At 42.3% G+C, this 24,863-nt stretch overlaps 1 protein-coding gene across 2 annotated transcripts in view; it reads right to left on the bottom strand.

The window, feature by feature from the left end:
• Rasgrp1 (RAS guanyl releasing protein 1) overlaps positions 1 to 22,706 on the bottom strand; it is a 68,815-nt gene extending 46,109 nt beyond the window's left edge. The window contains exons 1-2 of one of the 2 annotated variants that reach the window (XM_003475677.5): positions 22,483 to 22,706; positions 18,924 to 19,108 (exon numbers count right to left, since the gene is read on the bottom strand). In XM_003475677.5, coding sequence (XP_003475725.1) covers positions 18,924 to 19,108; positions 22,483 to 22,517 — 220 coding nt within the window. In that variant the 5' untranslated portion in view covers positions 22,518 to 22,706. Of the gene's footprint in view, positions 1 to 18,923; positions 19,109 to 21,125; positions 21,206 to 22,482 lie in introns of those variants that run through there. The other variant, XM_063250302.1, reaches the window with a different exon arrangement.
• Positions 22,707 to 24,863: the final 2,157 nt, after the last annotated feature.

Genomic DNA, 24,863 nt, shown 5'->3' with positions numbered 1-24,863 from the left:
ATCAAGATAACCAAGGACGGAGCACAGAATCTGTATTTTTGAAACGCTCTTCAAAGATCTGATGATCAGTCAAGTTTTATTAGGCTAATCTGGAACAGTTAGTGCACCTCCTGCCTTGGGGTAGGTATATAAACTACCACATTAACCCTACGACGAGCTTGCCAATTTCAGGAATCAGTGGTAAGATCTGTCAGCTGTTTTCAGTGCTGGACAGACGCTGCATAGTTAAACAGGTGATGCTGAGCAACATTAGACTTGGTAGGGCTTGGATGGTTCCATTTTGAAAACCGTTAAGTAGAAGCATACAAAACAGTCAATCTGGTATCAAGCAGAGAGCCACGATCAAAGGTTATTCATCTGGGCCTACAATATACAGAAATACATAAATAAATGTTCTTCTGAAAATGTGTTGCAAAAAACTTCCTCCTATTCTGCAATCTTCTCACTCGTTTCCATAAAGATACATTTGATGAGCAGTTTATTTTTTTATAAAATTCAATTGGTTAAATATATCATTCATGGTCACTTTTTCATGTTCTGTCAAAATACAACTACTCAAATTTGAGAAAATATTTTAATAGATTTCCTCAGCCACCTTGTAAACAACTTGTTTTATTACATCCCTCTGCCATGAGGTTTCTAGCTTGGAGCCTACTTACCATGTACTGAATCACCCAAAACCATAAGCTACATTGTATCTTTAAGTGGCGGGTGCTAGTTAGTGTGTCTAAGCAATGGGGAAGCTACTGCAAGGTCACAGTTCATTTTTGTCATAGATATCATTTGTTCTAGCACCATTTGTTAAAAGGACCTTCCTTTCTTTATTGATTTGATTTGATAACTTTGTTGAAGATCAGTTGACCATACAGTACACATGAATTTAGTTTGGAACTTACTGTTCTGTTCCATTTATATATTCACCTATCCTTATGCCAATTTTACATAGTCTTAATTAAACTATAGCTTCACAGTGAGTCTCAAAAACAAGAAACGTAAATATTGCAATTGGCTACTGGTCACATACATTTTCAAGATTGTTTCAGCTATTCCAGGTCACTTTATTTTCATATAAGCTGTAGTTATATCACCTCAAACTCTAGTTATTTTTCCCCTTGGTCCTTTCTCAGATGATAACCTGCTGTTATAGTTTAGATGTAAAACATCCCCCAGATTCTCATGTGTTCAGACTTCTGGAAGGTGACTGGATCACAGAGGTGCCATACTCAGTGGATTAATCCACTGGCTAGTTCAAAGCTGTATGTCCTGTTAGGAGCTGAGTCTGGAGGGAGAAGGCTCGTCACTGGGGTGTGGCTTGGAAGGATACATCTCTGTTTGGCTCCTCTTTTCTCTCTCTGCTTTCTCCTTGCCATGGAGGAGCAACTGTCTTCTCACAGACCCTTACCATGTCATTTCTGCCCTGAAGCCATCTGACCATGACCTAAAAATGTGAGCCAGAATGAACCTCCCCTCCTTTGCATTGTAAATGTTGGATATTATGTCCCAGTGATGTGAGACAAAGACACCTGCCTTCAACTTATTAATCATTCCTTATTCAGCATTTAATATAGTATTGATCTATTTAATAAGACAGCTTTTTTTTTGTCTTTTTATCGGTACCAGGGATCCAACTCACAATGCCTGCTTGCAAGGCAGGTGCTTATGCCGCTGAGCTAAATCCCCAGCCCCGACAGTTTTTCATTTTAAAATCATCTTATTTAAATCCTCCAACATACTCATTTTAAATCTCCTACCAACTCCAACACTATTGTCATCTCTGAGTTCAATTCTATTGCCCTTTCTTCTTGTGGCTATTGGTCACATATTCCTGCTTCTATTTCTGTCTTGTAATTGTTTATTGCATGCTGAGCACTGTGGTCACCACACTGAGAATTTGGATTTTGTTCCTTCATATGGGAATTTAAGTTATCTGAGCCTTAGGTTGATCCTGTCTAGGCCTGGACTTGGGCTTTGCAAAGGTGGATCAAAAGTCGGTGACACTCAGGGTCAGTGTTGTGATCTTGAATGTGTTCCCTTTGAATGCCTAAAATGTTATGTCTCTCTGCTTGCTACTTGGAACTACAGAACTTCACAGCTGTCAGGCATCGTTTGACTCACAGATCCCAAGTAACTACTTAGTGTCACGGGGTGATATGCACTCACAGTTTATATCAAAGAGATTCCTCCTCTCCTGCAGGGTACCCACAAATTCCTGCCATCCCAGAAGCGCTGAACACTGCTTTGCTTTTCTCTTCTAGGCAAGGTTCTATGGCCTAGACACCAGTTCCTGTGATATAATTTTTACTGAAGTGCTTCTAGGCATGGAATCAAGGTGATTCCATCTTTTCATTATAACCGCAAGTCGCTCTTGTTTTCTAATACAATGAAAACATTTACTTCACATATTTAGCTCTGTGCTATAGCTGTTCACAGGGGAAAATAATTCCAATACCCAATATCCCCTTATGGCTGGAAATGGACATTCCTGCTTTTATCTTTCCTTATAAAACGGAAGTCCCAGCATTCTCCAAAATTTAAATCGACTTATTGTCTATATATCCTCCAAAAGGTAAATCCATATTAGTTTTTCTATGTTTATCAATGTTATCAAAACAATCACAGGCTTAATGGTATCATGACAAAGAAGAAAGAAAAATACACTTGTCTTCTTTACAGGTTTTAACACTTTATATTCTCAATTTTATTTCTGTATCATTTCTTAACTCTTTTATCATCTCTTTACTCTCTCTGTGGCATTTTTATTTTTGTCTTAAACTGCGGACTAAACCTGGACCTAACTGCACTCTAGGACAGTATTTGGCCAGATTTTGGTGTATGAGCAGATATTTTGTGTGTCCAGCACATCAGCATTCCTTCCTTAATTTCAATCACATGATTCTAAAGAGAAATGCTGAGTTCATAAATGTCACCACTCCTGCGACCACACTTGGTTGATTTAAACAATTGTCACCTGGTCCAGTTTAAATCAGTTCTTCCCTGACAACTTTTTGATTGAACTTGAGAGAATATCTTAACTCTGTTATAGTTGATACATTGTGTCAACTTGAGCAGTTTATAAGTTTAACTAAGAGACTCAGCAGGGAGCCAGGGATCTTACTTTGCAAAATATCCTCATCCTGTGCAAAGGAGGGCAAGGAGATTTTGTGAGTGCTACACCCTCCTTGGAGGTGGGGTTGGCCTGTGAACAATACAAGGGAGGAAAAGAGGGTTTGCTCTTCTTGTCTTTTACTCTGGCTGCTGCCTTGAAGTGTTGCACCAGTGCCATGCCACCGGGTCTTGGAGCCAGCTGACTGTGGACTAAAACCTCCACAAACAGTGAGCTAAACAAACCTTTCCTTCATTTTGGTGTCAGCAAAGTATTTTGTCCCAGCAATGAGAGAAAAGTAACCAAGATATTTTCTAAAGGTAAGAGATGCATGATAGTAGTATGTTCCTTGTCCACAGAGGAAACAATTCAGTAAAATAGAATGACTGGCTGACATGTAGAGGACATTTATTGAGGTAGGAGAAAGGGGGAGGAGAAAGAGACAGAGAACGAGAGCGAGGACGAGAGTGAGAGCGAGCAAGCGAGCGAGAGAGAGACAGAGAGAGAGAGAGAGAGAGAGAGAGAGAGAGAGAGAGAGGCAGAGTGAACACATGCTACAACTCCTTAATGATGCCCTATAGGCAGGTGTGCTGCAGCAAGCTGTCTCTATCACTGGAAGCTCTAAGGGGCTTGCTATCATGGCCCTATCTCCCAATTTCCAGTGTTTCCAAGGCCTACAAGGATGCTATACTCTTCCTGGGCTTTACAAATTGATTTTAATAAATCTCATAAAACAATTCATGTTGCATTTCTGCCAATGTCTTGATTTATATTTTGAAAAGTGAAAATACTTCTTAGGTCTTAGTCACTGGCCACCAAATTAATATATCTCAAATCCATGTAAAAATTTAAACTATGAAAGTAGTTACTGGTTTATCCATTGCAAGCTTGTGTTTACTGTGTTGTTTGATTGTTTATTTGTTTTTTGGTACCAGGGATCGAACTCATGACCACACCCAGGTCAGGCAGGCACTTGTGCCCCTCAACCAAATCCCCAGCCCCCTCTTTTTTTTTTAACATAGTTATTCCAATTTCCATCCTGTATTTCCATTTCCATCCTGTATCTCCATGAGGTGAGTTTTGGATACTATGTCAATTTGTGTTATTCATCTGAGGCAGTGATACACTAACATTTAATAAATCCACAGTAATACTGATGGCTGCCCCATCTAAGTAGCCTACTGGGTTATGTAATTATGGTAACATTTTTATACAGCTTCCCAACCATCCAGGGGGATATAATTTATGTTGTTAGAAACCAAGACTCAGAAACATTAAGAAACTTGCCAAGGACACACCATTTGTACATTCCAGCACTGGGAATAGACCGCAGAATATAATACTCCCCTAACATGTAAAGTTCCATTTCTAATAATGTAGTATCAGATTGTTTTAACTTTCTGAGAAGACCCATGACACATTTGGCTTATATTAAACTTAAGTCTACTAAGATCTACTAGATTGTACCAGTATTTCTCATTAGTATTTCTCTTAAGAACTACAATCAATGCAGATTGCTTTAAACTTAAGTGTAATGTCTTTAAATTTAAGTGCAAGGACTTTTAAAAATTCTTATTGAAGTCCTGTCTCGGTTTATATTCTATATTATTGATCTTCCTGAATTTTAATTTTCATCTATTGTACTCAGCACTCATAGCAGTGCATCTAACACACATACAAATATGTGTAAGTCTGATAAAAATTTCCAAAGCCACTCATAAATGGTTATACCTAGTGAATGGCATCTATCCATGTTTATATTTACATGTGCACTCCCTAAATGTCACTATTAACCAGCTTTGAATCTGTCTGGATTTTCATGTAGCCTATATTTGCCCATCTAATTTGTTGAACACTAACTTTCTGACTTTGGAACAGAGTCTGCCAGTGAGCACCCACACAGCCTCAGGTTTTACCATTATAGTTCAGGCTAACCCAATTTCTACCTGCCTAAGAGCTTTCTGGAGGCCCCACACCCCCACCTGTGTGTAAAGCAGCTGCATGTGCTAGAAAATTAACACCTTCTAGAAGCATCCTGGTAGCAACAACTGATGGAACTTAGTATGTAAATGCATTTGTCTCGGGTAGAATGGTTCTCAGAGAGTCTCCCACCTTGATTCTCAGAGTAGGATCTCTCTTGTTAATAAATGCACTCTTCATGAATAGCCTTTTCCCTTCTCCCCTCCCAGTTTTCCTAGGATCATCTTCCAATGTATATTTTCATTTAAATTCTTGTCTCAGGGTCTGCTTCCAGGGAAATTCAAATCAGCACAACCTTATGTAATTTTCATCTACACTGAAGTAGCTCTGAAAATTTTTGCCACCATTAACCATTTTGTCGATGAGAAAACTGCAGTGAAACAATTTGCTTCAGGGCAACATTTGGTAAGTGACACAGTCAAGATTAGAATCCAAAAACCACAGTATTGTGGCCTCCCGCTGTGATCTCACTGCATTGCTGAAATTAGGCCGAGCCAAGGCCAGGCATTTCCAGCAAGAGCACTGGGTGTGTATGGGAGGGGTGGGAAGGCAGGGCCACATTCTCCCGTCTACCTAACTCCAGCTCCTGTCTCTGACAGCAAGACTGAAGGTCATATCTCATCTCCAGTGTTTTTCCTACCTTCCCTCCCTCCCTCTCCCTCTGCTGGCCTCTCTTTTTCCTTCGCTAAAGAAGGAAACCAGGATGATGTGACATGGAGTATAACAAAGGTGCCCTAGTTCATGAGTTGCCTCTCCCCTCTTTAAATACACATGGCCATTCCATCCCACTACCCAAGAAAATTACACCAACGCTTCCTTGGCAATTCTGGAGGCATCACAATATCTGCTTTCCAAACATACCATAATATGCAATAATTAACCAATGCTAATTTCCTGTTATCTTGATATGAAACTCTGTATCACTGTTTCTACTGTTTTTCTCTCTTAAAAAAAAAAAAAAAAAAAGAAAGCAAAACAGCCTAGCAGTGGCATAAAAACAGACATACAGACTAGCAAAACAAAACAGAGATCCTGGAAATAAACCCACATGACAGCCAACAGATTCTTCAGAAAGGCAACAAAACTATACATTGGAGAAAGTGAGGAAGGGTAAACAAAGGTAGGTAGAAAGGAGACAAGGGTACTAACTCAGTTTCACTGTCTCTTAAAACTCTGGGGAGACCCCTGTTCAGCTCTGCACCTAAGCATTTTAATCACCTCAGGAATGACTGATTGGTTTACTAGCCCTAAACTAATGTAGCCTGTCTTGTCCCCATTTAAGACTGAAGACAGCAAGATTACAGTAACTAAAGCAATTTCAGGGGCTTTGGGGACCATACTGATAGATTTTACAATGTCCCATTCCAAACAACCTGGAGCAAGACCTAAAAGTTTCCAAAACTAGTCACTTCAGCTTCCAGGAAGGCTCAGCCTTGCAGCCCACCCTGTGATATCACCTCCTCCCAAGCACCAGCAAGTAACTCATGGCAGGAATCAAGGCAGAGCCCCTCCCAAACAAGAACGAAGTATCTCTCTCAGGCCATGAAGTTTTCTCCAGAACTACAAACCAGCACTCATACAATGATCAACTGGACACTGGCCCACCTCAGCAGATCCCTAAACACTGGCCTTGTCCTGTGAGCAGGACAGACTGACCCTCTTCATCAGGGTTGAACCCTCCGGTTACTCATGCATGAACCCTTTGCCTATTCTTCTTCACCCCCTAACTCTGCCTCCTAACGCATCTGCCTATGGCGCCTCACACTTATAAGCTGTGAAACTGTCTTTTCATGACAAGAGTCAAGCACCTACTTGGTGGGCTGAGTTACGGTCTCCCTCTCATCTTTGTGGGATCTCCTCAAACCCCATCTAGTGACAAAAAGGGCAGTTTATTCAGCAAAGGGTGGTGGGAAAGCTGTACACTCACAGACATAAGATGGAAACTTGAACTCTCTCTCTTACCTGTTACAAAAATCACACAAAATGGATCAAAGACAAATGTAAGAACTGAAACTCTGAAACTACTGGGTGAAAACCTAGGGGAAATATTTGAAGACACTGGTACAGCCAATGGTTTTCTGGATAGGACCCTCAAAACACAGGAAACAACAGCAAAAACTGGCAAACAGGATTTCATCAAACTGAAAAGCTTCTGAAAGGAAACCATCAACAGAATGAAAAGGTGACCTACAGCATAAGAGAAAATGTTTCCCAACTTATCTTTTGACAAAACATTAACACTAGAACTCAAAATACTTAACAACAAAATAGTAACCCAATTTAAAAATGAGCAAATGATCTGAATAGATGCTTCTCAAAAGAAGTACAAATAGCCAACAATATATGAACTGGCAAATGAATTTATGAACTCTCAGAGTCATTAGCCACCAGGAAAATGCATTGAGAGACCACCTCATCTCAGAATGGCTATTATTCAAAAAAAACTCCCAAGTAACCAAAACTAACCAATGCTGCCGAAGGGGCTGGTGATAGCTCAGAGGCAAGCATGAGGTCATCAGTTTGAGTCCTGATGCCAAATACAAAAAAACAAATGCTGGTGAAGATGTGGAGGAAAAGGAACTCTTACGCATTGTTGGCAGGAATAAAAAAATTAGCGGAGTCACAGTGGAAAACCAAATGGACTTTCCTCAAAACACTAAAGATAGATTTACTCTATGATCCAACTACTCTAGTTCTGAATAAATACGCAAGAAAAAGAAATCCGTGTACTAAAAAGACACCCACATGCCCGTGTTTACTGTAGCACTCTTCACAGATAAGATGAAGCTGACTAAATCAGTGGTGGTGAACCTACGGCACACGTGCCACAGCTGGCTGCTCATTATCTCTAAAAGGTTCGCCATCCCTGGCCTAAGCCATCAACAGGTGAATAGCTAAAGAAAATCAGTGTACACACACCATGGAATGTTCTGTAGCCATGGAGAAGAGTGAAATCCTGTAGCTTGCAGCAAAATGGATGAAATTGAAAAGGTTAAGTGAAACACCAGACACAGAAGTTCTGCGAGTTCACTCTCACAGGTGGATCCCAAAGAACACTGCCCTGAAAGTAGCATAGTGATTAAGGAGTTTGTGAAGAGAGAATGAACAGATAGACAAAGGAAGGTTGGATTTGATCAATGCATGCTACATGCATGTATGGAAATAGCATACTGGACCTCATGAATATGTACAATTAATATACATCAATAAAAATAAAAGGTTTAAAAATGAAACAAAGCCAACAGTGATGCCTTTATATCATCCAATATATAACTAATGTTCAAATTTCCAAATATATATAGTATATATATTGAGAACATTATATGTGTAATACCACACGTAATTTTTAGTGTTGTCAGTTATAAACAGTGGCTATTTGTGCAGATTACGTAACTCATTTTGGTACCAAGGATCAAACTCGTGACCTTATGCATATCATGCAAGCACCACACGTAATTTTTAGATGGGTTTACACATTATGATTGGTCTTTCCATTCAGAAAGACTGTCCTCATCTTTTTTACTTTGCAATTCTGAGGGCACACTTTCTCAGTAAGATGAAGCTAAATCCATTTCAGGTTGACACTGTTGCTGACAAGGTATGAGGGACTCTAAGCCGCTGGGACATATAGAGGGAGGAGAACACAGGCAGAGCTCATGGAGGCTTAGAGCAGGGCACAATCATCAGTGGACCCAGAGGCAGTCACAGAGGCTTAGTGTTCACCCTTAGCAACACCTGAAGACAGCTATGGCCAGAAGACAGAGGACTTCACTGTCTGGCCTGAGTTGCCTGGGACTAAGGGTACTGGTGACTACTGAGGCAGGTTTGGATGGAGTCAACCTGAAGCACATGTTAAGAAGGAAAGGAAAGAAGCACAGAAAAACCTCCATGCACATGGCATTAAGTAAATGAATGCAAAAGGAACCAATATGATGAACTGCTCAGGAGATTTAAGGACGCTCTCTAAATGTTAACTACCTTCTAACAAGACAAACTCATGTATGATAACTCTGGGAATTTTTATGCCCCAGGGTCCCTTTTAACATGGAGCTGTTCACAAGATTACAAGAGCAAGTCCTAAGCCATGGATGATGAACCTTTTAGAGCTTTCAAAGATATAAACAGCCTGCCTGGCATGCATGCCTTAAGTTTGCCACCACTCTCCTAGACCACAGTTCAGACAGGACCAAACCCTGCTTTCACGACACATCACATACACACTCGTACACGCACGCGCACACACACACACACAGAAAACTCACAGAATATCCATTATTCAAATTTTTTTGTTTCCTTCATTTATTACAACTACTATAATCAACCATAGTTAGTGTAATTTGCATTGGAAAGAACTAAGTACTCTTCTTCTAATGCCTTTAATTCTTCATTAGCATCATTTTAGTTGCCAAGCAACCTTCAATTTTATGTGCCATGTTTGAAGGAATTATTTATTTTAAATCAAGCTTAGGATAGAATAGCAACTCTGTGTGTGCTAGCACACCTCCTTTTACACTCTACTATTGACTTCAAGATCACAATTGTTTAAAATGTGAATTACAGAAGCAGCATTATAGTGTGTATACCATCAAAAAGTCAATATAATTATAGTAGATGTAAATATTCATAGAAGTCAATCTAGATATACCAAAGAAAGTTGGTCATGTCAGTCTTGCTGGAGGGATGACAGAATTGATGACTGTAAATTTCTTTCTTGTGTTGGTCTGTATTTTCTAAGTTTTCTATAGTGAACATGAATGATTTTTAAAGTTATTAAAATTTAAAAATCATGAGAGCTGAGCTACAATTAGATATTTGTACATGTAAGAAATTAAAAACAGGAATTAGATAATGTATATAAAATATTAATGCAAATGCTATGTTGTTCATAATAATTATTCAAAAGTTAGCTATTGCTAAAATAGTATTTTAAATATTTCAAGAGTCTAGGTAAGTGGTTGATTTTATGTTATGCATATCTTATCACAGTGGGGAAAAAGGCCTAAGGAAGAATAACATAGGCTGAGTCTACATTAATAATTTTGAAATAATGGATTTAAATTTGGTCAGGTTTCTAAGTCTCTACCCTAAGGAAAATGGGTTGCTAAGCAATCAAATGCACTTTCTTTAAATATATACATTCTGAAGGGCTTTCAAATTAATATTCAGTATCACAAGTGAGCCACCATTCTATGTTCTCCCAGGAATTTTAAGATTCAGAACATATTCTAATGGTATCATAATGAGGGGTTGCTGAGGCTCTGGTCACAAACTGACCATGCAAACACTTCACTTTGCAGCTAAGGAGAGACTCAGAAATAAAAACACAGACTTCCTTTAGTATAATTCCCCAAATTTTACAGATCATTTACAGTTGGATATGATATGGAATTACACATGGATTTTAAAAAAACTGAATGAGACAATATTCACCAAATCTTTGGAATACAGATTTAAGTTTAGAATTAATAGAAGATAAAAATGGCATTTTTTTGAGACAGGTGTCACTATGTAGTTGATGATGGCACTGAAATCACTTTGCAGCCCAGGCTGGCCTTAAAAACACAGTAACCCAGCCGCCTCAACCTCTTGAGTGCTGGCATAGAGGTTTGGGTCATCATACCCTGCCCTAACAAAGACAAACTTAACTACACAAAAATGTACAATTTCTATAAATTATAATACTGAAACCAAAATGAAATAAAATAGGAAAAATGCTTCTAGAAAAGAGATATTCAAGAGGTTGAGCCTTTTTTTAATGTAAGGAGCTTTTACCAACTTCTAATAATAATACACATTAAGTAAGTGGTAAATAGGCCAGGGATGTGAACAGTTCATAAAACTGAAAACCCAGCACAAATGTTATGAACTCCCCCCAAAAGCTTGCCTATATAAATCAATAGCATCTGTAACCATACAGTGGCAATAAAGGCAAATGATTAAATAGGTAAAATCAGAAACAGAGACAACATATAACACATGAAGAGTGGAAGCCCACAGAGTAAGAGGTTTGGCTGATCAGAAACAAGAAGTGATTTAATCCTGGAAAATTTTTAGAGGTGAGTGAAAAAATAAAAACCATAGAGTTCCGTTCCAAAATCAGCTCCATTTTAGTTTGTGCTCCAGTATCACTTCTTTAAGAAAACTTTTCAGCCTTTCTAACGTTTGATGTCCTTATCTTCAAATGTATATTGTTCCTTTTCTTTGAAGAACACTTGGGGAGTTAGTGTTATAAGATACGTACATGAAAGAAGCCAAGCAAGAAAGACTGCTTTCTGTAAACCAGGCGATGCAAAAGAAGAGTTGCCATTTCATGCTACCGTCCCAGGTAAACATTTGCCTTGTAAGCCCCTGTGTATCTGGAAAAGAGTGCTATCATACTAAGTGCTTAACAGGCTTCCCAGGGCTGGAATTGAAAAAGCAGCCCTGGTAATAGCATCTATTGTTTCTAAGGCATAAACACTCCCAACACAGCCATGTCAAGCTAGCTAGCAGAAGTGCACAGAACACAGAGCTGAGAGCGGTCCCTGGTTGCCCATGATCATAGCATTTGTACCATACAGTACAACAGACTATACCCAAAACACAGATAGTAATAAAATGTGGTAATTACAAGTGATCAATTTGGAATACCTCATACCTTTTCATAAAAAGTATAATTGTTTAAGTGTATGTAATTTAATTTTAAATGATGGCCATATTTAACATCTGGCTTGCAAAATTCCTGAAAATTTAACATACTCTTCTGAGGTATTATGAAACACTCCCACCCACCATATCTAGGAAACGATCCAACTATTTTTGTCACATTTCTAGCAGAAAGAAGATAAATCATAAACCCAAACATTCTTTATGTCTTCAATAAATGACCAATTGTTTCTACCCTTTGGTCTTACACTCAAGAACAATGTAGTCTGTTGGACCACTGGACATGGGGGCTTTGCACCCAAAAATGATTAAGAATTTTCAATCTGTGATAGTGTTAAGCCACGTGTGGGGCCCCAGGCATCTTCCCAGCTGGGTTCACCACGTTGGCTAAGCTGCATTCCTGTTCTTGCCCTGTTTTCTTCCCAGCCGCTCAGTGGCAACCCCACTGGGCTCCAGCCCCAACTCACAGCCACTGCAGCACAGGGACAATGCTCAGGCATTGTGACTGCTCTGGGCAGAACAGGTGAGGCTCTAAGGTCAGGAGGTTAACCTGGGTGAGGGGGCCTCCCCTTGAGATGGCCTTCTCCAGGAGCCATAGCAGTCCAGTTTCTAAGGTCTCTGTCAATTAGGAATCCATTTGCATTCAGACCATTTTCCTAATGTGTTTTCATCATGGACTTAATAACCTTCAGGTCAACAGACATCCTTTAAAAATACATTGGCTAAGTGGAATATTTCGATTCGGTGATGCACAGCTCCGTTTCTTCACAGAGGTCACCACTTGCAGTCTTTTGGCCCCCGGGGCTGATATAATTAGAGTACAAGCCCTTGCAGCACCGCTAAATGGGTCTGAGTGTTGCAGCGGCAGAAACCGACCCTCAGAAAATTGAGTGCAAAGAATTAATTTACGGCCATAACAGTCATTCACTTTCTGTTTATTTCCACAGCCAAGAGACTGACAGTTTGTAGGATCTGTAAAATGCTGACCCTTCTTGAGACAACCCAGAAACGCAGGGAAACCTGATGGCAGGGCTCCCCGGGCTCTAACCTACTCACAGACTGGCCCTCTTTCTGCTGAGGGCCAGGTGGATTACTATGCAGATCCCTCAGAGGCTGGTTCCTCATGGACTTTTCTTGTTCATAACCTGAAAACCTATTTGTTTCCACTGCTTCTCCAGATTGCTGTGCTTTTCAGGTTTCCCTCAAGGGCCTGAGAAAATGCTCTGTGATGTCCGGGAAGCAAGCAGGCTCTAGCACAGTTCACATGGGCCACTGCCATTGAAACCTAGTGAGGACTGCAGGCTAAAAGAACTCCTCTGTGTTTGACCACCAGGAATCTGAATATTTAACACACTCACCTGGTGATTATTCCTCCAGTCACAGCCACAGAATCTCTACTATCATGGAAAGAATGTGAGCACATTGACCAGAGCAGTCATCCACTAATGAGCTGTTCCATTTTCCATTTTCACCTAATATCCCAAGTTCAATTCCATATTACTTAAAAGAACAAGCTGTAATATCCTCCTCCTAGAGCTGTGAGGCAGACAGTGGGGTCAAGTCAAATAAGATCTCAGAACCCTATAAAGCCCACAGCATGTAAGTAAACAACACTGTCTGTTCCCTGCCTCAATTTCTTTCAGCAGTGAAGTTCATGTCTCTGGATGGATTTCCTGAAGGAAAAGGCTCCGTGTTACAGAGACACTGTCCCCCAACACAAGAGTGTTTTTAAGACTCTGTCCTCACTTGCTATCACTTCAGAAATTTTACTGTTTGTACTGCTTAATTTCGCACGCCTGTATCTTACCCAGAATAAGTAAGTCCAGGAGACATAGACACAGAAGAAATTAGAAGCCACACTCCTGAAATTTCTGAAATGATAGTAACTGAAATAAAATTACCACTTGGTGCTTATATTGTGTAGTTAACTTTGCATGCCTATATCTAGCAGTCCACCAACTATTTAGAGGATAACAATGTGCAATATGGCAACTATTCGTGATTTCCTACTGTCTTGTTTTTGAAATCCAATATTGTTCTCATTGTTTTGCTTCATTTTATTCTCTTTTTAAAAAATTAGTAAAAAAAAAAAGAAAAGACGACTCTGTCCTCCACCACAGAGGGAGGCCTGCTGTAAGCACTGCTGCACAGGACAGCATGGGGAAAAATGACGAGGTTTCCCCACCTCTGCCACCCCCCAGCCTGGCAGTCATTGTAACTCAATTTCAAGACAAGGCAGATGTGCCAGTCTGGGTGACATCAGTCTGTGCCCCCCACGGGGGCACTCCAGGGACCAAGTGGGAACTTGTGGCCATGAATTCCAGAGCCTGGGGCTTCCAGCACAGAGGTTTCTGGGACAGATGCAATCTCCCTTCATGTAGGGCAAGGCCCCAGGCCCCTCCCCTGATCTACGCTGGCCTGGCACTTAACCAGCTCTTGGATCTAGAGGCCCATTGATGCCATGGCCCTTATCTGCTGGCTTTGTGCTCCACTGCCTGTGGGCACCCCAATTTGCAGCACAGACTTGGAATCACAGATTGCTGAGAACCTTTCCTCTGCCATGGAGGAACTGTGTTTAAATGTGACTGTGTTTGCCTTTTCTGGCTCTGATTTTAAAAACAGGTACCTGAGTTTACTTGTAAAAAAGTACATAAGATGTTTAACATCTAACTGCTCCGCAGTAGGGGGAAGATAATTATTTTTTATTATTTTGGGTATTTCTAGTTGGGCAGGGTTGGGTAGCATTGGTAACAATGCACACAGTAATTCATTAATTAACACTTTGCTGGCACCTGATGGTATAGAGATGGGGTCCAATAAACATTCCTTATGCGGAATAGAGTTTACTTCCTAACCTTGGAAACTAGGCTTACCATGAGGCTGTGCAGGTCTCCTCTGTCACAGAAGATAGATCTAAGCAGTCCTAGCTAGGAGGCAAACGGATGCTAGTTTCTTACCACACCTGGCTTGGAACAGGAGGGCTGCTTGCTGTAGCCGCTTTCTGAAGCACTTGTACAAATTTCTTTTCTGATGCTATCACAAGTTGTCTTACACTGACAGGGGGCAGGCAAAAAGCTTTGTGAATTTGGATATGTGAAACTTTCCATTTGGCCCCCAATCCTGGCAGTCCTTTTTCAAAGTGAAAACAATTTTAAAAGCTGAGATGATCTCATAGGTCTTTCTGCTTCTGAAACAGATGGTGTGATTCACATACATTTGACATCAGTGCACCAGGTTGTGATGATTTGCCTCGTTATGCTCAGCTGAAGGGTGGATGAAGCAGCAGTAATACGCATGGATATGAAGCATGACCTTAGGTTAGCAAAGAAGGTGACAGTGGGGCTGCTTCATGGTTACTGCAATGATTTTGTGAGTTGAGGCTCTGCGCTTACAGCACCATGCCGTAACCTTTAACAAGACGCTGCAGGTCCACTAGAGGCCTTCTAAAGTACTCTTTATTTTAACAAGTGTGTGTGCAGGCCACCCAGCCTTCAAATCATCACAACACCCCCTTTCTCTAAGAATGGTGGGTAACAATTAATGACTAATAATGCCAAAGAGCGTCAATTAGTAAACTTCTGAATACCCACAAAGCTCTAAGCACTCTCTGGATTATTAGCTAGAAAAATCAGTAAAAGGCAAAACTCAGTTTTTACAAAATCTGTCCACTGCTTTTCCCCTTCAAAAATAACCATTTCCCTCCCTAGCCCTGTCTGACAGACTTTCTGTGATAACTGAAATAGTCTCTATTTATTTTGTCCAGCAAGAGCTACCATTTGTAAAATATTTGTGACTATGGTTCTTGAGGCTTAGAACTAAACTTTACATTCATTTTAAATGACAACAGCCATGTGTGGGACAGCACAGTCCTGGCCAAGGGAAATCTCTGCACGAAGATGACGCTGGAATAGAAGGTAGAAAGTTCATTAACTAATGGGTCAGCCAGTCTTTATCTTCCAAACAACTTTTCTGGTAGCTCAATCTAAAGCTCCCAGTCCCCCAGTATAGAGTGTATGACCAAAATAAATGGGAATGTTTAAAAGTTTTTAAAAATTTTACAGCAAAAGACACACTGCCATTAATCACGCTCAAAAGACTCCCTTTTGATTTGGACACATTTATTCATTTCTCTTGCCACTTGCTGAAGCAGTTCGGAAAGTCCTCTTTCATGCCTTTAGTTGGGCTGTCGTGGCTGCCTTGGTGACCTGAATCAATTCAAAACATTTATCTTTCCTGGTCACTTTGACTTTGAGGAAGTACCAGACACCACATGGTGTGGGATCCGATGAACAGGTGGATACGGACACCCTGAAATATTTTATGGGTCTGCCTTTCTCCTGGATGGCACTCGGCGGCAGCATTCACTCTATTTTTGATCATACTTCATAGACACCCACGAAAGAAGATTTCCAGAACTGCTTCAGAAAATGACGAGAAAGATGGGGCGAGGATGTTCAAAATAAGGGGGAAGGTCTTGAGGGGTATTAATGACAGTGTGTCTTTTACTGTAATATGTTTTTAAAACTTAATATTCACTGTATATTTTGATCACCTTCTGTAGGTCAGCTAATAATCAAAGAGCAAGAAAAGAGTTGAAACCATGTTCCTTTTTAGCATAGATCTAGAGGACTATTTTCCCTCTTTCATGTGAATTCTGTGACAGGAAACTATTACACGATACACAACACTCTGAGACCCCCTCTCAGTGCCTTCCCAGGTCCCATTTCCCAAGAGACCTGAAGCTTTTCTTAATTTCCGTCCTCACAGTGAAGTGTACTTACCTGCACTCTAGAGGACAGAAAACACTTCTTCTCCTGCACACCTTTGTCTATTTTATTTTTTTTTGAACCAGGAATCAAATGTAGGAGCCTGTGCACACGCCATACTGCTGAGCCATACCCCCAACCCCGCACCTTTGTTATTACCATAAGTGCTTTGTACACTTTCTCTCCTGAACAGTGTGCTTCGCAGGTACCGTCAGTACTAATGGAACAGGCACTCAGTCACTGTAATTCTCCTCCCGCCCTGCCCAGCATGTTGGAGGTGTAATTAAGGGCTTACTCAATGCTTCTTGCTAATGGATTAAAGACTATTATAAGGGCAATGGGATTTCTACAGCTGCATTTTAGGCATTTTTTTTTTTTTCAGTTCAACATTATTTCAGGAAAAAAAAAAGTATAATTGCCCTTGTAAGATTTTTGAGCAAAGAGTATTAGGATTGGTTATCTGGGAGAAGCACTTTAGAATCAGTCATGAACTTTTCAGGTGGATGGCACAATGATTTGAAGGTTAGAAAACAGATCTGAACTTGCTTGGTGATTGAATGACTGACACTTAAGGGGAAAAGCATGAAAAATACATTATTATCCCAGTTCACTCACGAGTGAAATAGAAAATAAAAACCCTTACTCAAGGCATAGTCACTGGGCTCTCCTAAGGATGGGTAAATAACTACGCCTAGGTTGATAACTAGGTGCTGGCATAGCACATCAGAACGATGGCTCTTTAGCCGCCCTTATCCTGGTCTGCTCTCTTCTCTCTGTCTCTGTCTCTGTTTCTGTCTCTGTCTCTCTCTCTCAGGTGGTACTAGTGATTGAACACAGGGGCTTTCACACAGAACTATGTTCCTAGCCTTGTTATTTTGTATTTTTCGATACTGTCTTGTTATGTCATTAAGGTGCAAAGGCTGGGCTCAAATTTGTGACCCTGTTGCCTCGACCTCCTGGTGATGGACTTATAGACACCACTACACACGGCTCCACTGTCCTCTATTTACCTCCTTGTATGTATGTTTTCTAAAAAGATTATCTTGAAAGAGCAAGTCACTCATTCTGCCAAATTCTCCTTAAACTGGAGATCAAAGCATTACTGAAAAGAAATTAATCTAGCAATATAATTACTCCCATTTTAGTTCAAAGTTTACAACAAACAGTACTTTAAGGTAATGATTCTCAAAAGTGAGGTATTTGGAGTAGCTGGGAACTTGTCAGAAATGCAAATTCTTGGGTCCCTCCCTGCCCAGGAACTACTGGACTAGAAATGTTGGGGGTGGAGCCCAGCTATTTGCATTATTTAAAAAAAAAAGCCACATGATTCTGATGCAGAAATGTTAAAGAACCACTGCTTTGAACCACTGTTGAAACAGTTGAAATGATTTGATTTTACACTAAACAAGTAACCCTAAGATGTCAAAATCTTTTCCAGTTCTATAAATGTCTGGCCTAGCACTAACCGTGCCCAGCCCCCAACAGTGAATAGTTCCGAGATCTAATACATCTTGTGCTGCTCAGTATCTGATAAAGCTGCCCCTCTGCTCTCTGGGAGGCACCCGGGATGGCACAGGACCACCTTCTGAGCTGAACCACACGCTCACTCATCTGTTTTCCAGTCTGAGGAACCAACACAGAAAAGGAGACACACAGGGAGGACACCATGTCTGAATTCAAAGATTTCCCTGGAATCCATCCATTTTAATCATTCCCTTCTTGGAGTACAACAAATACTTAATACTCCCAATCACGCTTTCACAAATGGAAATCAAAAGAAAGCCAGTGCTTATAAAATTAAAAATAACCTTTTCAGATAATTGCTTTTCAGCCATACTGAGCCATGAACCCTTCATGGCTATCACATGCTGTTGACCACGGTCAGTGTCTAGGTAATTCACCTCCAGTGTATGTCCACACACTTATTTACCAGATCTTGACCCCTAGCACCATGCTTATTAACCATTATCTTCTAGTCATAAACACAATCACGATCCCAGATTATAAGGTGAATGATGGAGAACTGTTTGTGCAAATGATACAAACACTTTCAAATTTCTGTTCAAAAACAACACTTGCTCTGTACCACAGACTTTATCTGCCCCAAGAACACCTGCACAGAAAAGTGTCAGATCGTCAGATGCACGACTTTGTTTCATGATCTGTTATATAGGCTTCTTGAGAAAAATGGAAATGTAAACTTCACTCGGTAACTTTTCTCACTTTAAATTGCACCTCTCATCACGACCTATCACACCCACAGAGTCATGTGCCACCAGTGCTGCAGACTGTCTCTAACATTTCCAAGGCTCAAAAGCTATTTTTAAGGCCAAAATACAATCTAAGCTGCTATTCTGTAAAGCACTTTTTAAGGTAAGAACAAAGTAACAGAGCAATTTCTATGCACATTAGGCAGTCAGCCAACTCACCGAAAGACTGAATGCAGCTGTCGATGAGGTCGTCCAGGCTGGCTCCTTTAGTTAAGTGTCCCAGGGACACCATCATTCGGAACTGGGTGATCTGGGCCAGGCTGGGATGCGAGGGGAAGGGGCTGTTCGCGGCTTTGGCCTCTAGTCTTGCTTTAGGGGCAGCTCTGGAGCCATGGGGTGTTTTCCTGGGGAAAAAGAAGGCAGTGAGGACAGGCAGAGTAGCTAGGGACAAACTGGCAGCTCAGGGCTCTGGCGGCAGACCAGAGAAAAGGAGTGGAGATAAGACAATTAATCCCAGGAGCTGGACTGATAGAAACCATACCCCTCCCACGTGGCAGTTGCATCAAATGGACTGGTTGGCTGTTAAAGAGACATCTTCCCAGCAAATGACAGGTAAGACTCCAGGACTACAATGAGGGCATTTAAACCCCAGCACTAGGATGGCTCTGTCCTCCTGTCTCCGATTCCCCTAAGGGAGAGGCAGAGGCAGGACTGTACCCTGGCAGTGCTTTTTTATAAATAAAATTTAGCTGCTAGGCCATTGATTTGGATCTTAAGAATTAAGTCGGTCTCATCTTCCCCTAAATTTATCTTGAGCGATACCAGAGATGCTCAGCAGACCAGGAAGCCTCAGCAATAGCTTTACAAAGACCTCAGTGGAGGATGTCAAAGCCTGAAGCCTGAAGCCTGAGGAGATATGGTGGCAGTGTTTAGATCTGAAGTTAGCTCTGTCTTTCTTACAGAATTTGGCTGGCTTTAGGAAACTTTCATTATTACTAACATAGGTAATCATTATGAGTCATTTTTATCATTAAACATTATTTCATGGAGTACTTACCTGGGTCATTAACAATTAAAAACGAAAGATAAGTAATGAGAGGCTTGTTTCAGAGGTGAATGTTGAAGCATAAATTTAGGTATGGATGTGGTTTAGGAGCCTAACATACCTTTCTCTAGTCACACTGGGCTTTTTGTGTGTGACCTGGTAAAAGGTATTTGGCAGGATGTTTTTGTGAACATGAAATATTTTATTTTTCTATTTAAAAACACATATATATCTTTATCTTATGATTTAATAGTGATGGTGGTATTGATGGTAACATCTGGGCATATACTTAGTTCTCTTTCCACTGTATCTCTGGTTACCTCATAGATACACAACCAAGGTTCATAATCTTAGCTACTCCCCACATACAATAAGCACATAATGGCATGGATTATTAATAGTTTATTCTGAGTACAATAGCATGGATGGCCAAGCGGACCACAGTGAATAGTCTATGCGAAAGTACTTGTTAAACTATATAATATGCTCATGTAAACTACAAAAAAGTTAGTTGCTACTATATAAAATCTAGAATTTCTATATAGATCTAGAATTTACTAAAAAACCTAGCTGGGGAATCAATGGAACAGTAATCACACAGTTCTTAAATAAGTGTCCTGTGCGTGTTACCAATAGTAAGTGATGTTCTCAGAGGAAAAAGAAGCAATTTAGAGTGAGTGTTTGGAAGAGCTTCTCTGACAAGATAAAATTTTACCCAATAGAGCTGAAGATTACTTAGACCAAATAAAATGCAGGGCATGCCTGAGTTTGGGAAACCAACCTGCTAAAGGGCAATTTTCTGAACACGGTCATTCAGGTATGGCCAGACTCCCCAGAGGAAGGGCCCCAGTGGTCTGAGTGAGGTCCATAAATGGAATCATGCAGTGGTTACTGGGCATCTGCTAGCTGAAGGGACTGTGTCCTGAGAAATCCATGACTGTGGCCATTGCTAATTTTTATCTAGGCCCTGAGATAGCATCAGAATCACATTGGTATCTCAGAAAAAAAGACAGTCTACAAATAAAACACTAACACACACCATGAACTGAAAGTCTACATTCTGAGGGCACTGCGCTGGGAATTTACATCACCTCTGATGCCTGCAACCTAGAACAATGCTTTCTCCATCACATGATGCTGAAGCTTAGGCCAAAAGAAGCTAAATGACATAGCCAAGGCCCTGTGATTCATGTGTGCTAGCCCTGGGATCTGTACCTGGAACCTTCCTGGCTTGATGCATTTAATAACTATCTCCTGTGCCTGGGACCATGCACCTCACCCAGCATCACAACTGGCAAGCAGCCTGTCACACTGAGGGTGACAGAATTAACCCAAAGTCAAATTCCTCAAAATCACAGCTACTAACTGAATCTCACCTCCTTCTGCAGGTTCTAGGAACTGTCTTCAGGATGCCAGCACTGGGTGGACTCCTCACAGTCATTTTCCAAACCCCTCAACTGTAGAGGTGGAGACCCAGGTTTGGAAGGGCAATGTCCCTGGGCCACTAGTGCAGAGCGTGCTAAAGAAAGCTGTCAAAACCATGAACTCCAGGAAAAGGGCAAAGATGTCTCAGTAGGATTTTGATTTCATGCAGCTGGGATTGGAAGAAGACTGGGAATTAGTGGAACCCAATTTCCACAGCTCATTTTGCAGGGAAGATGACTTTTACGGGTGTTTCAGTTAAAGCTGTGTAGAGAGGTACAGAGTCCCTCCATTTCCGCCCTTTCCTCCCCCTAACAGAGACTCAGTTTAACTGACTGACCTCCTTCATCCACTCTAGGACAAGGTACAGCGATTCCTTAGGGGATGACACACGAAGTGGGCAGGAAGCGCCTACAGGACCCTGAACGCTTGGTTCATGGGCTCAGAAATACAGCGTGTCCAATGTCCCAGAGCCTCCTCCTCTCCTGCGTAAGGCTGCACAGGCTGGGTGGGCACCATGCGTGTGAAGGGAGTTATGAAACGCAGGACCGTCCGGACCTATATCTAGAAGAGGCGCTGTTGGAGCAGCTCTGGTACTCTGGGGCGTGAACTCTAAATTGCCTGGCCAGCCCAAGCCTTTTGCTCAAGCCAGGAGCCCTTTAGCTCACTGTCACTCTTCCTCATCATCTATCATTGCACGAGTCCTCTTCAGCATCTCTTTAGAGCCGCAGGGTGGAGTGAGTGTGTGCGTGCACCCCACCCCCACACCCGTTCCACGGTTTAATGACCAGGGGTTCAAAACTCCAGAGCAGGGCCAACCAAGCAGAACGCCTCCACCTGTGCGCCACAGACGCGGCCGGACAGGGTCAAAGAGAACGCCAGGGGGCGCTGCCGGGGTCCCCGAGTCCGCGGCAGGTATAGGGGACGCGGAAAGTCCACGAATGGGAGTCTGGGTTGCGTGGCAGGAGGATGGGGAGGAAGTCCGAGGGCTTGCGCTCTCGCCCTCGCCACTCGGAGTCCCGCCCGCGAAGTCCGGGTCCGAAACCCAGCTCACTCCTCCACCCGCATCTCCAGGCACCAGGCACGCTGGGCACCCCGGGCGCGTCCGCCCTCGCGCGCGTCTCCCCAGACCCGGGCGGAGACCCGGCCCCCCACCCCCCACTCGCCCGTTCTCCGGCCTGGTCAGCGACTTTTCCTAGAGCGGCGTCCCAGTCGCCCGCAGTCCTCTCCCTCCATCCATAAGAGGTCGCAGCCGCCCCTGCCCTAGAGGAAAGTGGCGCTAGCTCCCGGGGCGCGGGCGCCCCTACTCACCGCGGAGCCTCTCGTGCCTTGCCCAGGGTGCCCATGGCTGCGGCCCGCGCTGCCGGAGCGGTCACCTTGCGCGGCGGGACGGGCTCGGCCGGGCCCGGCGCATCGCCACCCGGCCCGCCTCTCGCCCCGCAGCCCGCACCGGAGCGGGCGCTGCACCCGGGAGAGCAGAGCGAGCGCACCCGCGGCGCAAACTTTGTGCGCGCGCCCCCTCGCCTGGCGCGCGCCTTCGGCGCAGGCACCACCTGACAGGCGCCGATCTTATCGGCTGCAGGAAACGTGTGGGGCTCTCGCGCTTCTCCGAAACCGGGCCCCATTACTCAGTAGCGCCTGAGGCTGCACCTCCTGCAGCCTTCCTTTGGCCCCTCCCAGCCGCGGGTTCAGGGCGAGGGGAACTGGAGAGCGACGAGCGGGAGGCTCCTGGACCCCCGACTCCACCGAGCTTCTGCCTTACTGTCGCCTCCACCTGAGCCCACAAAGCGGCCTCGGTAGAACCCCCAACCCTACCCCTCGACGGCCTCTCCTGCATAGATCACAGCTCAGAATCCGGGTCAGGAACTGAGATTATATGGACAGGGAGACACAGGCAGGATAAAGGATAAAATGGGTTTTCGTTAAGCTTGATTAACGAAATTAGTAAAGAATCTTATAAAAGGCAGCTTTTAGATTGCGGTTAGACTTCAGCAATTAGAAAGACTATAGTAAGAAAGGACAGAGAAACAAGACCCGGGAAGGTGTCAAGTAACATAACATAAGAATTTAACAGGAAGAGTGACAGGCAAAGCGAGATATGGCCAGGAACATGAAAGGCAGGGGAAACCAGGCCCCCTCAGCCACCTCTGATAAAATGCAAAGGAGATACGGGGCGGCCACCTAAACGCTCTTGTTTAATATATAAAAAACATGTCTATACATACACACTTTGTTTGTATATTCTTAACTTTAGCATCACTATACCTCTGTACCAGAGATACAGATCTTAATTTCTAACTCTAAGCTGCTCCTTATGAGGCTCCCTCCCACACTTGTCCATCACAAATGGGCAGGAAGAAATCAAATAGAAAGAATATAGGTAGAGGTGTCAAGATCAAAGACAGCCAGAGAGCTAATTGGGTGGTGACAACTTGTAGGTGTCTTATCAGGTGCCTGCACAGAGGATGGGCAAAATCACTCGTCCTAAATAAAAAGGAGAGGACAAAAATCCACACATATTCACTTCTGGTATCCTCTACCTGGTATCCTCTACCCTCCTGCAGCTATCTTTTTTTTTTTTTTTTTTACATCCTTTTCCTAAAAATCACTGTTACTCCAGGAGTGGACACACCATCCCCCTGCTCTGCTGAAAACGCAGCTCGAGGTAATCCTTAACTTGCACCCGTAAAGAACTGAAACAAAACAAAACAAACACCCCCCACTCCAAACAGCAAAGTTTAGTATAACAAAAGACTGTTTCTTTCGGGAGAAAAGACTGAAAAGAAAGATGATAGATAGCTACTGTGAGTCTTGAGAGCTTGAAGCCCACAAGCTCTTATCTCTGGTTCCTTTTACTGGGGAGTAGTGTCTTTCCCATCCCCCAGAGGGGCGCTCCTCGATATCTGATCTGTTGCCTTGTCTGTCTTTGAGCCTACAACCATGTTGTTTATTCTCAGACGCAGCTTCCTTAGAACAGCTGGCTCTGGGCAACACACGTGAATCATTACTAAAAAATGGCTCTTGCTTTGATTTTGAAACGTGGAATATAGTGATCTTGAAGAAGAAAATTAGACTCTTCCAGATTATATCTAGAGAAATAGCACACATTCTCCTTTGAAGTCCCCGTCTACAGCAAAATTGCTAAGCTTCCGGACACCGCTACACTACAGCTTTCATAGGGTGCCCTTCACAGTTTCTCTGCTGATTCCCTTGTATACACATCAGACTACACATTTATACTCTGTGTCTTGGGACATCTTGCAGCCACTCTGTGTGGCAGAGGACTAATCCAGGCTGCATGTGCCTATGTATATACGCAGAATGATTAAACATATACCTTTGTCTAAATGCATGATTTTATTGATGTGTAAATCCATGTTTCTGAATACAGACTATTTGGCATATTCACATACTATTAAACACATATGCAGGCAGTTACATGCATCTATAACTGAAGTTCATTATACATATAAGCAATAGAAATCGAATTTATTAGTTCACTCTTAACATCATTCTTTTTTTTTTTAACATCATTCTTGATAAATTTTCTAAAGAAAGAGTCCTGTGCACCCTTCTCTTGGGCTTCTTGGGAGCTTTACTTGCCTCTGATTCTGTTTCTGGGCTTACCTAAGATTTGTGCTTTTTTGTTGTTGAACTCTGTTTTTTTTTATTGAATGTGTCACAAAAGAGGT

The sequence above is a fragment of the Cavia porcellus genome, unplaced genomic scaffold (assembly GCF_034190915.1).
Source record: "Cavia porcellus strain 051 isolate PalLab524CR breed Dunkin Hartley unplaced genomic scaffold, mCavPor4.1 scaffold_6, whole genome shotgun sequence".
NCBI lineage: Eukaryota > Metazoa > Chordata > Mammalia > Rodentia > Caviidae > Cavia > Cavia porcellus.
The sequence above is the reverse complement of the archived record's forward strand: the minus strand, read 5'-3'. Positions and strand labels throughout refer to the sequence as shown.